A 12,525-nucleotide genomic window follows, 5' to 3' on the forward strand; every position below is an offset into this window, starting at 1 on the left:
TACATACTGTTTTCTATAGTGGCGCACCATTTTTCACTCCCCCAGTAGTACACAGGCTTCCCGTGTCTCCACATTCTCGTCAACATTTGTTATTTGTTGACTTTGATAATGGCCATTCTGACAGGTGTGAGGTGTTAATGTCTGTGGTTTTGATTTGCATTTCTCTAATGATTTTTTGTTTTTTACAGAGACAGAGAGAGAGTCAGAGAGAAGGATAGATAGGGAGAGACAGACAGGAATGGAGAGAGATGAGAAGCATCAATCATTAGTTTTTCGTTGCGGCTCCTTAGTTCATTGATTGCTTTCTCATATGTGCCTTGACTGTGGGGCTACAGCAGACCCCTCGAGTCTGTAACCCCTTGCTCGAGCCAGTGACCTTGGGTCCAAGCTGGTGAGCTCTGCTCAAACCAGATGAGCCTGTGCTCAAGCTGGCGACCTCCAGGTCTCTAACCTGGGTCCTCCTCATCCCAGTCCGATGCTTTATCCACTGCGCCACCTCCTGGTCAGGCTTCCTAATGATTTTTGATGCTGAGCATGTTTTCATATGTCTGTTGTCCATCTCTGTGTCTGTTTTGGTAAAAATTCTATTCAGGTCATCTACCCAGTTTTTAGTTGAATTGTTATTTTTTATATTGAGTTGTATGAGTTCTTTATATAGTTTGCTTACTAACCCCCAAACAGTTCATGTCATTGCAGATATCATCTCCCATTTCTTAAGTTGTCTTTTCATTTCGTTGATGGTTTCCTTTTATGTGCAAAAGATTTTTAGTTTGATATGGTCCCATGTGTTTATTTTTGCTTTTTTGTCTATTGCCCAGGAAGATATAGCCAACAAAATATTGCTAAGAGTGATAGCGAAGTGTTTACTGCCTGTTTCTTCTTGGAGTTAAAATTTCAGTTCTTAACACTTAAGTGTTAAAACATTTTGAATTTTTTTAATAGAGTATAAGAATGTGGCCCACATTCACTTTTTTTTTTCACATATCTATACAGTTTTCCAACATCATCTATTTCTATCCTTCAACTTTAATGAATTTATTTATTAGTTTTTAATTTTTTCTGTGGAGTCTTTAGGGTTTTTATTTATAGTATGTCATCTGCAAATGGTGATGGTTTTACTTCCTTTCCTATAAAGATGCCGTTTCTATTACCTGCTAGGGCTTCCAATACAATGTTGAATAAAAGTGCTGAAAGTGGGCATATTCTGTTAATGATCTTAGAGGAAAAGGTTTCAGTTTATCAGTGTTGAATTATGTTAGCTATGGATTTGTCATATATTGGCTTTATTATGTTGAGATATGTTTCCTTCATACCCACATTGTTGAGAGTTTTTAACACAAATTGATATTGGAATTTTGTCAGATGCTTTTTTGGCAGCTATTGAGATGATCATATGGTGTTTATCCTTGGTTTTGTGTATGTGGTGTATCATATTGATTGGTTTGCAGACATTGAAACACCTTTGCATCTCCAGAATAAATCCCATTTGATCATGATGTATGATTTCTTTTTAATGTATGGTTGAACTTGTTTTTCTAATATTTAGGAGGTTTTAATACTTTTTAGAAAATGTTTATTTTATTTTTAGAGACTGAGGGAGGGGGAGAGAGAGAGAGAGAGAAAGAGAGAAAGAGAAAGACAGGAACATCAATCTGCTCCTGTATGTGCTCTGACTGGGAATCAGACCCACAAACTCTGCACTTCTGGACAGTGCTCTTAACCAGCTGAGCCATCCAGCCAGGGCTCTAATATTTGATTTTGTTGAGAATTTTTGGATTCATATTTATTAGAGATATTGCCTATAATATTTTTTATTGTAGAGTCCTTTTCTGGTTTTGGTATCATGATAATGCTGGTCTCATAGTATGAGTTTGGAAATACTCCTACCTCTTGAATATTTTGGGAAAAATTTAAGAAGAGTAGGTGTTAATTCCTCTTTAAATGTTTGGTGGAATTCACCTGTGAAGTTGTATGATCCTGGATGTTTCTTGCAAGTGTTTTGTTTTTTTCTTTTGATTACTTAGTTAATTTTGTCACTAGTAATTCTTCTATTCAAATTTTATCTTCTTCCATTGGTCACAGTGGTTTGCACATTTCTAGAAATTGGTTCATTCTCCTAGGTTGTCCAATTTGTTAATGTATCATTGTCCATAGTATTCTTCCATGATTCTTTGTATTTCTATTGTGCCAGTTTTTAACTTTATTTTCATTTCTGATTTTATTTATTTGGGCCCTCTCTCTTTTGTTCTTGATGGGTTTAGATCAGTGGTTCTCAACCTTTCTAATGCCGTGACCCCGCAATAAAGTTCCTCATGTTGCGGTGACCCCAAACCAAAAAGTAATTTTGGTGGCTACTTCATAACTGTAATTTTGCTACAGTTATGACTCGGAATGTAAATACCTGATATGCATTATGTATTTTCTAATGGCTTTAGGCGACCCCGCTGGGGTCGCGACCCACCAGTTGGGAACCGCTGGTTTAGATAAAGGTGTATCATTTTTGTTTTTTGGTTTTTTTTTCAAAGAACCAGCTTAGTTTCAATGATCTTTTCCATTCTCTAATCCAGTCTATTTCTGCCCTAATCTTTATTATTTTTTTTTCCATCTGCTAACTTTGGGTTTTGTTTGTTCTTTTTCTAGTTCATTAGGTGTAAAATTTGGTTATTTATTGGGAATTTTCTTCTTTCTTCAGTTAGGCCTGAATTGCTATGAGCTTCCCTCTTAGAACTACTTTTGCTGCATTTCATAGATTTTGGAGAGTTTCATTTCTATTTTTGTCTCAAGATTTTTTTTATTTCCTCTAATTTTTTCTTTGACTGATTGGTTGTTTAAAAGCATGTTGTTTTGTGTCTACATTTTCTTTTTCAAAATTTTTTTAATCAAATGAGAGGCAGGGTGGTAGAAAGACAGACTCCCGCATGTGCCCTGATGAGGATCCACCCATCATCATCCAGAGCAACCCTGCTCTGGATCTGATGTTCTGCCTATCTGAGACCACTGTTCTGTTACTCAGCAGCTGAGCTATTTTAGTACCTGAGGCAGGCCATAGAAATCTTCTTAGCTCCCAGGCTCAGCTTCCTCATTCAAGTCATGGCTGCAGGAGGGGAAGAGAAAAGGGGGGTAGAGAAGCAAATGGTCGGTCGCTTCTTCTGTGTGCCCTGACTTGGAATTGAACCTGGGATTTTACACACCAGGCCGACGCTCTTCTGCTGAGCAAACTGACTAGGGCCCAATTTTTTTTTCTTGTAGTTGATTTCTAGTTTCATACCACTGTATCTAAAAAGATATTTGATATGTCAATCTTGAATTTATTGAGACTCATTTTGTGGCCTAACGTGTGATTGTTCCATGGGCACTTGATAAGAATATATATTCTGCAGTGTTTACATGAAATATTCTGTAAATTTTTGTTAAGTTTATCTGATCTAATATGTCATTTAAGGCCAGTGTTTTCCTATTTTTCTGTCTGGATGATCTATCTACCTGTGTAAGTGAGGTGTTGAAGTGTCCTATTATTATTGTAATACTATCAGTTTCTTCCTTTATGTCTGTTAATATTTGCTTAATTATATATTTAGGTGCTTCTGTCTTGGAGTATTAATATTTAAGAATATTATCTTCTTGTATCAACATTTATGTTTGCGCTTTTTTGTCTCTAAATTTTAGTCTTTGTTTTAAAGTCTATTTTGTCTGATACGAGTATTGCTAACTCAGCTTTTTTTCCCCTCCATCTCTTCACTTTTCAGTCTATATGTCTTCCCATCTGAGGTGATTCTCTTACACACACATACTAATGGGTTTTGGTTTTTTTAATCCATTTAGCCACCCCTATATCTTTTAGTGGAGCATTTAATTCGTTTATATTTTAAGTAATTAATGATAGGTATGTACTTATTTTCATTTTGTTGTTTTTTTGGTGTTTTTGTGGTTCTTCTCTGTTCCTTACTTCTCTTGGTTTCTCCCCTTGTGGTTTGCTGAGGGTTTTTAGTGTTATATTTTATGTCTTTCTCTTTATTTTTTGTATATCTTTTGTAGGTTTTTGGTTTGTGGTTATCATAGATACCCTGTTTCCCTGAAAATAAGACAGTGTCTTATTTTAATATTTGCTCCTAAAGACGTGCTATGTCTTATTTTAAGGGGAGGCCTTATATTTCTAAGCTTGAAAAAATATTACACTAGGTCTTATTTTGGGGGGATGTCTTATTTTCAGGGAAAAGGATAGCAACCTGTGTTTATAGCAGTCTACTGTCATCCCTCGCCATATTGCAGTTCACTTTCTGCGATCTCGCTGTATCGTGGATTTTTAAATTGTACATACCTAATTTTGTATTGTGGATTTTTTGCTATATTGTAGGATTTTGCAGTATATAAATACTTTTATGTATTTATTTTAATTATTATTGCATTAAAATAAGCATTTTCTAGCCTAAAAAACTGAAAACAATATAAAAATATACAAAATATTAATTAAAACATATTAAATGTATATTACATCAAAATAAAGCCTTAAGATATATATAAATAATAAAGTGAATATAAGGTCAGTATGCGGATTTTTGCCTATTATGGAGGTGGGCGGGGTGGTTCTGGAACCTCACCCCCGCGATAGACAAGGCCGCTGTACTTTAGGTTCATAGGTAAATTCAAGGCATTCTAAAAATACTGTTTTTATGTCCCCCTCACACTGTGTTTTTGATGTCCTAATATAGATCTTTCTGTTTTGTGTATCCTTAGCTACTTATTGCATGTATATTTTACTTTGCTACTTTGGTCTTTTAACCTTTGTATTAACTTTTGTTTGTTTGTTTTTTGTTTGTTTTATTTTGTTTATTCAGTGAGAGGAGGGGAGGCAGAGACAGACTCTTGCTTGCACCTGGACCAGTATTCTGCAAGCCCACTGGGGGGCAGTGCTCTTCCCATCTGGGACATTGTTCCATTGCTCAGCAACAGAGCTCTTAGCATCTGAGGTGGAGGCCATGGAGCCATCCTCGGCATCCAGGGCTAACTGGCTCCAGTCAAGTCATGGCTGCAGGGGGGAAAGAGAAATAAGTGAAGGGGGAAAGGTGAAGAAGCAGATGGGTGCTTCTTTTGTGTGCCCTGACTGACCTGGAATCAAACCCAGGACATCCACATGTGGGCCAACACTCCACCACTGAGCCAACTGGCCAGGGCCTATATTAACTTTTTAAGTGACTGATTCACTGCCTTTTACTACATATTTGCTTTCACCTGTGAGGTCATTTCTGTCATGTGGTTTTTGTTTTTTTTTCCTTAAAAAAGACCTTTAACATATATTGTAAAGTTGGTTTAGTTAGGATGAAATTTTTTATTATTTTGCTTGTTTGGAAAACTCTTTATTCTTAGCTCTGAATGATAAGATTAAGATTTTGGTGTAGAGTATTCTGGCTTGGTGCTTTCCTTTCAACATTTTATATACAGTGGTACCTTGAGTTATGAATTTAATTCGTTCTGTAATCAAGCTCATAAGTCAGTCAACTCGTATATCAGACTACCGATACTGGATTTGTGTGCCAATGCACCAACTAGCGGCAGCTTCCCAAATCACTACTTATATCTCGGAATTTCGTTCAGATCTCAAACAAAAGTACGGACCAAGTCGCAGCTTGTATCTTAAAAAATTGTATGTTGATCTGTTTGTATCTCAAGGTACCATGCCACTGTGTGTGTATATATATATATTCTGCCACTCCCTTCTGGCCCACAAACTTTCTGCTAAGACATCCGCTGATAGCCTTATAGAGTATTCCTTTTATGTCACTAGTTGTTTTTCTCCTGCTTTCAAAATTCGCTATTTTTTAAATTTTGTCATTTTTAATTACAGTATATTTTGTTGTGGATCTCTTTGGATTCAGCTTTCTGCACCTGGATAGCCATTTTCTACCCCAGATTAACAAACTTTTCAGCCGTTATTTCTTTAAATAAGCTTTCTGACCTTTTTTCTCTTTTTTTGGTTGTGGGAGATGACTAATAAAAATGTTATTGTGTTTAATGTCACCTAAATTATCCTTGCTTTTTAAACTTTTTCTTCGGTCATTTTTTAAAAATATCAGGAAATCCTTGTCAGTGGTCTTTCAACTATAATGCACTGTCAGGTTGTAGAATATTTTTTTTTACATGTTTGTATAAGGCTTTATAATAGCAATACAAGATTTGGGATACACAGAGATAAAGATACATCCCCAAAAAAGATCATTTGATACTTAGCATATTAGGTGTACCTTAATATATTCTAGGTATGATCACTCCAAATTTTATACATCTTAATCACCTATTTGTTATTCACACAGATGCAAAATCGGATGGTGATTTTACTTTGTAACCTAAAGCCTGCAAAAATGAGGGGAGTACTATCACAAGCAATGCTGATGTGCGCTAGTTCACCAGAGAAGGTTGAAATCCTGACACCTCCCGATGGGTCTGTTCCTGGAGACAGAATTACTTTTGATGCTTTTCCTGGTAAGTATTTATTGATCTTTACTTAAAATTGTTTGAGAATTATTATTCACAGTGATAACATGTAATGTTTAAGTTTAAAATCAATCCTTTTTATGATTCATTATGCTTTATATTAAATGATTATTGAGCTTATTACTATTGTCTCATGATTACGTATTAAGCACAAACATCTAACCATACCCCTCCCCATAAAGGTACAAATTACATAAAGTACCAGTGACAGTTTTTGCTTTAGATAAAATACTAAATATAATCTCTACGTAGCAGAAGAGTGTGATATGGATATAAAATAAATTAATGTGCTGCAAAATCATTTAAGCTGTAGATTATTTCAGAATGGAACATAGAAATATGAAGAGATGAGAAGTTCAGACATGGGGAGAAGCATATAATTCTAAGTCTATTTAATATACTTACATATACTTTTGTTTGACTTTAGGATACAGAGAAAATTTCTAAGATTTTTTACTTATATTAATAATCTAAAAGGAAGTTTCTTTTCATATTGTTTGTTGTCTCCAGTAAAATGTTTCTGAGACACATGAAGCTTTGTTTTTTTTTTGTTTTTTTGTTTGTTTTTTTTTGTATTTTTCTGAAGCTAGAAACGGGGAGAGACAGTCAGACAGACTCCCGCATGCACCCGACCGGGATCCACCTGGCACGCCCACCAGGGGGTGACGCTCTGCCCACCAAGCGGCGATGCTCTGCCCCTCCAGGGCATCGCTCTGTCGCGACTAGAGCCACTCTAGCGCCTGGGGCAGAGGCCAAGGAGCCATCCCCAGTGCCCGGGCCATCTTTGCTCCAATGGAGCCTCGCTGCGGGAGGGGAAGAGAGAGACAGAGAGGAAGGAGAGGGGGAGGGGTGGAGAAGCAGATGGGCGCTTCTCCTATGTGCCCTGGCCGGGAATTGAACCCGGGACTCCTTCACGCCAGGCCGACGCTCTACCACTGAGCCAACTGGCCAGGGCCGAGACACATGAAGCTTTGTAATGTATGGGAACATTTCTTCAAATTGGGTCTTTGAAGCAGAAGAGGATGGATGCTTGGCAGATGTAGAATATATTTTTTATTCATCAAAGAGGGAGGACCTCATAGAGAATAAACAGCTAGAAAGTAAAAGACTTCATTTATTGAATGGATATTCATTTGACTAGTAATGGGAAAAGCAGATATAGTGTAACAAGTAGAATTAGGTTTGAAAGTCAGAATTGATTTGGAGACATATTTGTAGAAAGAGCTGAGTTTTGATCTAATAGAGAGGCTGATATGATTATATAGGCCAGTTTTTAATCTTATGTTAATTATGTTTTATGAAATATTAGGGTTTGAAGAATTTTAACATTGGAATAAGGTAGAAAATTTGGGGATGGAAGTATAGGTTAATTTTCTTGAAACTAAGCTCCCCCTTCCTAATCAAAAGTAAACTAATATTTTAAAAAATACACAGGCACAGGAAAGGAAATGGACAAAACAAAAAGCAGCCAACCAGATGAGATATGATATTCACAAATAACAGCTCTGATAAGGGGTTAATATTCAAAATATGTAAAAAAAAAAACTCACAAAGCTCAGCAGCAAAGAATCCAATTAAAATATGGGAGAGGACCTGAACAGATAACTTCTCCCAAGAAGACATACGAACAAGAAGTAGATATATGAGAAGATGCTCATCTTTGCTAGCTATTAGAGAAATACAAATCAAAACTACAATGAGATACCACCTCACACCAGTCAGATTGACTATAGTTATTATCAAGACAGGTAGAAGTGTTGGAGAAGCTGTGGAGAAAAAGGACCACTCATTCGCTGCTGGTGGGGTACAGCCATTACGGAAGACAGCTTCCTCAAAAAATTAAGAATAGAACTACCATATTACCCAGCAATCCCTTTACTGGGTATCTACCCCAAAAAACTTGAAAACATTAGTACGCAAAGATACATATACCACCCCCAAGTTCATCTCAGCATTATTCACAGTGACCAAGACATGGAAACACCAAAGTGCCCCTCCATAGAGGACTGGATGAAGAAGATGTACATATATACTATGGAATACTGCTGAGCCATAAGAAAGGATGACATAGTGCCATTTACCTTGAGAACATTATATTAAGTGAAATAAGTAAATCAGAAAAAGCTAAGAACTATCTGAGTTCACACACAGGTGGGATATTGAGATGCATGGACACTGATAAAAGTGAAGTGGGGGAGGATGGGGAGAAGAGTACAGAGGGACAAATAATACAGTGACAGAAAATGATTCAACTTTGGGTGATGGGCACACAATGCAATCAACAGTCCAAATGCTATAGAAATGCTTACCTGAAACGTATGTACTCTTATTGTTCAATGCCACCCCATTAAATTTAATTTCTAAAAAACCCCAAAAACAAAAAAACACAGAATGTATAACAAATACCTGTGACTTTGAATGCCTGTGTGTGTCTTGAACCTTGGTAGATTGGAAACCATGATGGTTTGTGGGGTTTTTTTTGGCAAACTGGGTTTTGGAAAAATCCCAATCTGAATCGTTTCTCAAAGCATCATGATGACTTTAGATTCTAGCAGCATATGATCACCACCGTTCTACCAAAATATCAAAACACTTCTCCAAACCTCAAATTTTAGAGTAAGTGCAATCTTCTTTATAACTGACACCTGAAATTCTATTTAGAAATCCCATTTACTACATTGTAAGAGAAGAACAATAAAGATGCGCTTTTACTTTAAAATTCAGCTTGCATTGAAAAAAAAAATATTTACCTTTTTAGATTAACATTTGCCTTTTTGTGTTTATATTTACATTGTTCCAAAGTCTTATATTTCTTCTAAATTCATAATTTACCTTTATGCCTTAGGACCTGAATATGTGGAGAAGGTACAAAAAATATTTGTAAAGTGAAAAGAAGGGAAAACCGAACTTTAAAATGGCCCAAGAGGTTGCTTGAATTATTTTCTTATCACTTCTAATAGGCTTATCCAAGACGAACAGCATTGAATAATTTATCAATTTTGAGACGTGGTCTGTTAATATTCATCTTACTTGTGGTTCCACATCAGTTACTGCTTCTGTAACAGTTAATCTGAAAGGAAATAACAGTTAATACTACACAACACACCATTAGTCTTGTTTTTTTCTTTTTCCAGAGAGAGCCATGATATATCAGCTTTATTTTTCAGCATCTGCTTTGCATTTTTTAAGCTTCAGGTGTGTGCTGGTACGTTTTGATGTTCACTGATGTGCTCAGTGTCTAGAGATTTACATTTCATGATATATATATTAAGTGTGGTATAGAAATTGCAATTGGGGCTCAAATCTTTGAATTGCTATTTGGCCTTGGAAAGGCTTTTACACTTAACAACTTTTTGTCTAACTACAGAACTGAAAACTTCCATGGAGTTTAGAAGATGCCAAGTAATATTTTTATAACAGTGACTAAAATCTGTCCCCACTCAATACTTTTATAAATTCTAAATGTGTGAAGCAATAAATTGTAGTATTTAAATATGGTAACTGGTCCCTAAAGCACTAAGCAAAAAATAGCTTGAAAATAGTATTATGGCTAGGAGACAAAGGCAATGGCTGCCTTTTTTGGAAAATGCACCGATTTTGCTCTAAAGTAAGTGAAAATTTGCTTCAGTCTTTTAACTTTTAAGATCATGCTTATTTCTGTTGATATTGAGTCTCATAATAAATGTTAATAGTCACAGAGCCTGTATGATATGCAAGAGTTTTTCACTTTTGGATCCATTTATTTTTTAAAAAACAAAATACCTATTATTAATTCTTCCCTCTAAAACCCATTTCAATCAGGTCTTTCTCCCCTGTGCCACCAGAACTTCTTGATCAAGATCACTAACTGTTCTCTGAGCTTCATATCCATGGCTAGTTCTCAGTTCTTCTCCTAACTCACTTGCCATCTGGTACCACTCTCCTGGTGGTCCTGCTTCCCTGGCTTTTCATCTCCTTTGCTGATTCTTCCTTACCCTCCTGACCACTTAACTAATCAGAGTGCCCTTGACCTTGGTCCTTCACCTTTTCTCTTTTTCTTTTTCTTCCCAGACTTGACCTCCTCTCTCTCTCTCTCTCTCTCTCTCTCTCTCTCTCTCTCTCTCTTGTTCCCTTGGCTATTTTATCCAGTCATTTATCTAGCTGCCTACTAGACTTGACTAATATGTCCAAAGGGAGAATACATATCGCAATCTTACCCCTAGAATTCCCCTTTTCCATAGTATTTTCATATCGTCTGACTGGAACTCCATTCTCTCAACTATTTTCTCATGCCGCTTCTCCTTCAGAAAATAATAGTGGGTGTACCATCTGAACATATCCAGCCAGAATCATCTCTGTCATTTCCACCACCACCACTGTGGTCTTGGCTTCAATATTCCTTATGTAGCTAATTGCAAAAGTCTTCTGACTGAATTCCTTGCTTTTACCCTTTCCCTTCTGTTTTCAGTTAGAGAAGGCAGAGTGATTTAGATCAGATTATATTACGCCTTTGCTCAATAGCTTTCCATTTGACCCAGCGTACAAGCTCACGTCTTTATGGTGGCCTCTCATTATCTCATTAACTGCACGTACTCCAGCTCTAACTCAGTCATTTCAGTTGAGCCACTCACTGGCTCTTTCCCAAGATAACTCCATTGCTTGGTCCCTCATCCTATTCAGATCCTTCAAATGTCTTTATTTTACTTTTTTCTAAAATATCATAGTTACTGTTACCTAATAAACTATATATTATTTAATGTCTGTTAACACAGATATGTAAACATCACAAAGTCAAGATTTTGTATTTTTCTGAAGTGAGAAGCAGGGAGGCAGAGAGACTCCTGCGTGCACCTGGCTGAGATCCACCCGGCAGGCCCACCAGGGGGCGATGCTCTGCCCATCTGGGCCATTCTACGTTGCAGCTGGAGCCATTCTAGCGCCTGAGGCGGCCATGGAGCTGTCCTCAGCGCCCGGGCCAGTATTGCTCAAGTGGAGCATTGGCTGTGAGAGGGGAAGAGAGAGAGAAGAAAGAGGGAAGTGTGGAGAAGCAGTTGGTGGCTTCTCCTGTGTGCTATGGCCGGGAATTGAACCCAGGATTTCCACACGCCGGGCCAATGCTCTACTGCTGAGCCAACTGGCCAGGGTAGTCAAGATTTTTGTTGTAGTTATTCATTGCTATATTCCTATCATCTAGAAAAAATACTTGGCATAGAGTAGGAGCTCAATAAATTGGTTAATGAATAAATTAAAAGAAATCTAGTAAAACATGTTAAAAAAAGTAACTATTTGAGAACAATCCTGAGTTATTGCAAGATCATTCCTATCCAACCACTGAACCACTTTCCCCTGTTAGCTTTGTACAATTAATTGAGACCTACTTGCCAAGTTATATTTTAGCTTTTGTGCCAAAAGTGGCAATATTTACAATTACTATAGTTCAAAAACTCAAGTTAATCTAATATAAATTAATTAAGATAGTGCTGGGCTTTTAATGGCAGTGGTAGATACCAAAGAGAAGCCGATGATCAGTGAGCATTCTCTGCAAAAGAATGGCTCAATTTAAATGAAGTCTCTGGTTCTTATTCCAGATATGTAAATGCCTGGGAATCTCATGTTGAGTATGTGTTAAAAGCAGTTAAACTTTGGTGGTTCCTTTTATTAGTTTCTGGTTTTAATTCAAATATTTATTTCTTCCCTCAAAATTGTTAATCTTTTATAAGAAATTTAAAACCTTCAGTCTTAGCTCCACAAGTGCTAGATGACCTGAGAACCTTTCGAGACCCAACTTTTCATCTATAAGAAGGTTTCTTTTTCTTTTTATAAGGAATAGGTTTTTAATGGCATCTATTTTATGTGTGTTTTGTGAAGTTCAACTTTTGAAATACTTAGCTACCTGCCTGGCTTTTTAACAGTTTAGTTGTAACTTTTGTGCCTCAATGTCCTCATCCATAAATTGAGGGTAATTGATTGTTTTTATATAGTGTACTATGAGAATTAAATAAGTAAATATATGTAAAACACTCAGTGCAGAGACTGTCACATAGTAAGCACTAAATG

At 36.6% G+C, this 12,525-nt stretch overlaps 1 protein-coding gene across 1 annotated transcript in view; it reads left to right on the forward strand.

The window, feature by feature from the left end:
• AIMP1 (aminoacyl tRNA synthetase complex interacting multifunctional protein 1) overlaps positions 1 to 12,525 on the forward strand; it is a 32,299-nt gene that overhangs the window by 17,476 nt on the left and 2,298 nt on the right. Inside the window, exon 6 of the mRNA XM_066385892.1 lies at positions 6,309 to 6,477. Coding sequence (XP_066241989.1) covers positions 6,309 to 6,477 — 169 coding nt within the window. The remainder of the gene's footprint in view (positions 1 to 6,308; positions 6,478 to 12,525) is intronic.

The sequence above is a fragment of the Saccopteryx leptura genome, chromosome 5 (assembly GCF_036850995.1).
Source record: "Saccopteryx leptura isolate mSacLep1 chromosome 5, mSacLep1_pri_phased_curated, whole genome shotgun sequence".
In the NCBI taxonomy this organism is placed as follows: Eukaryota; Metazoa; Chordata; class Mammalia; order Chiroptera; family Emballonuridae; genus Saccopteryx; species Saccopteryx leptura.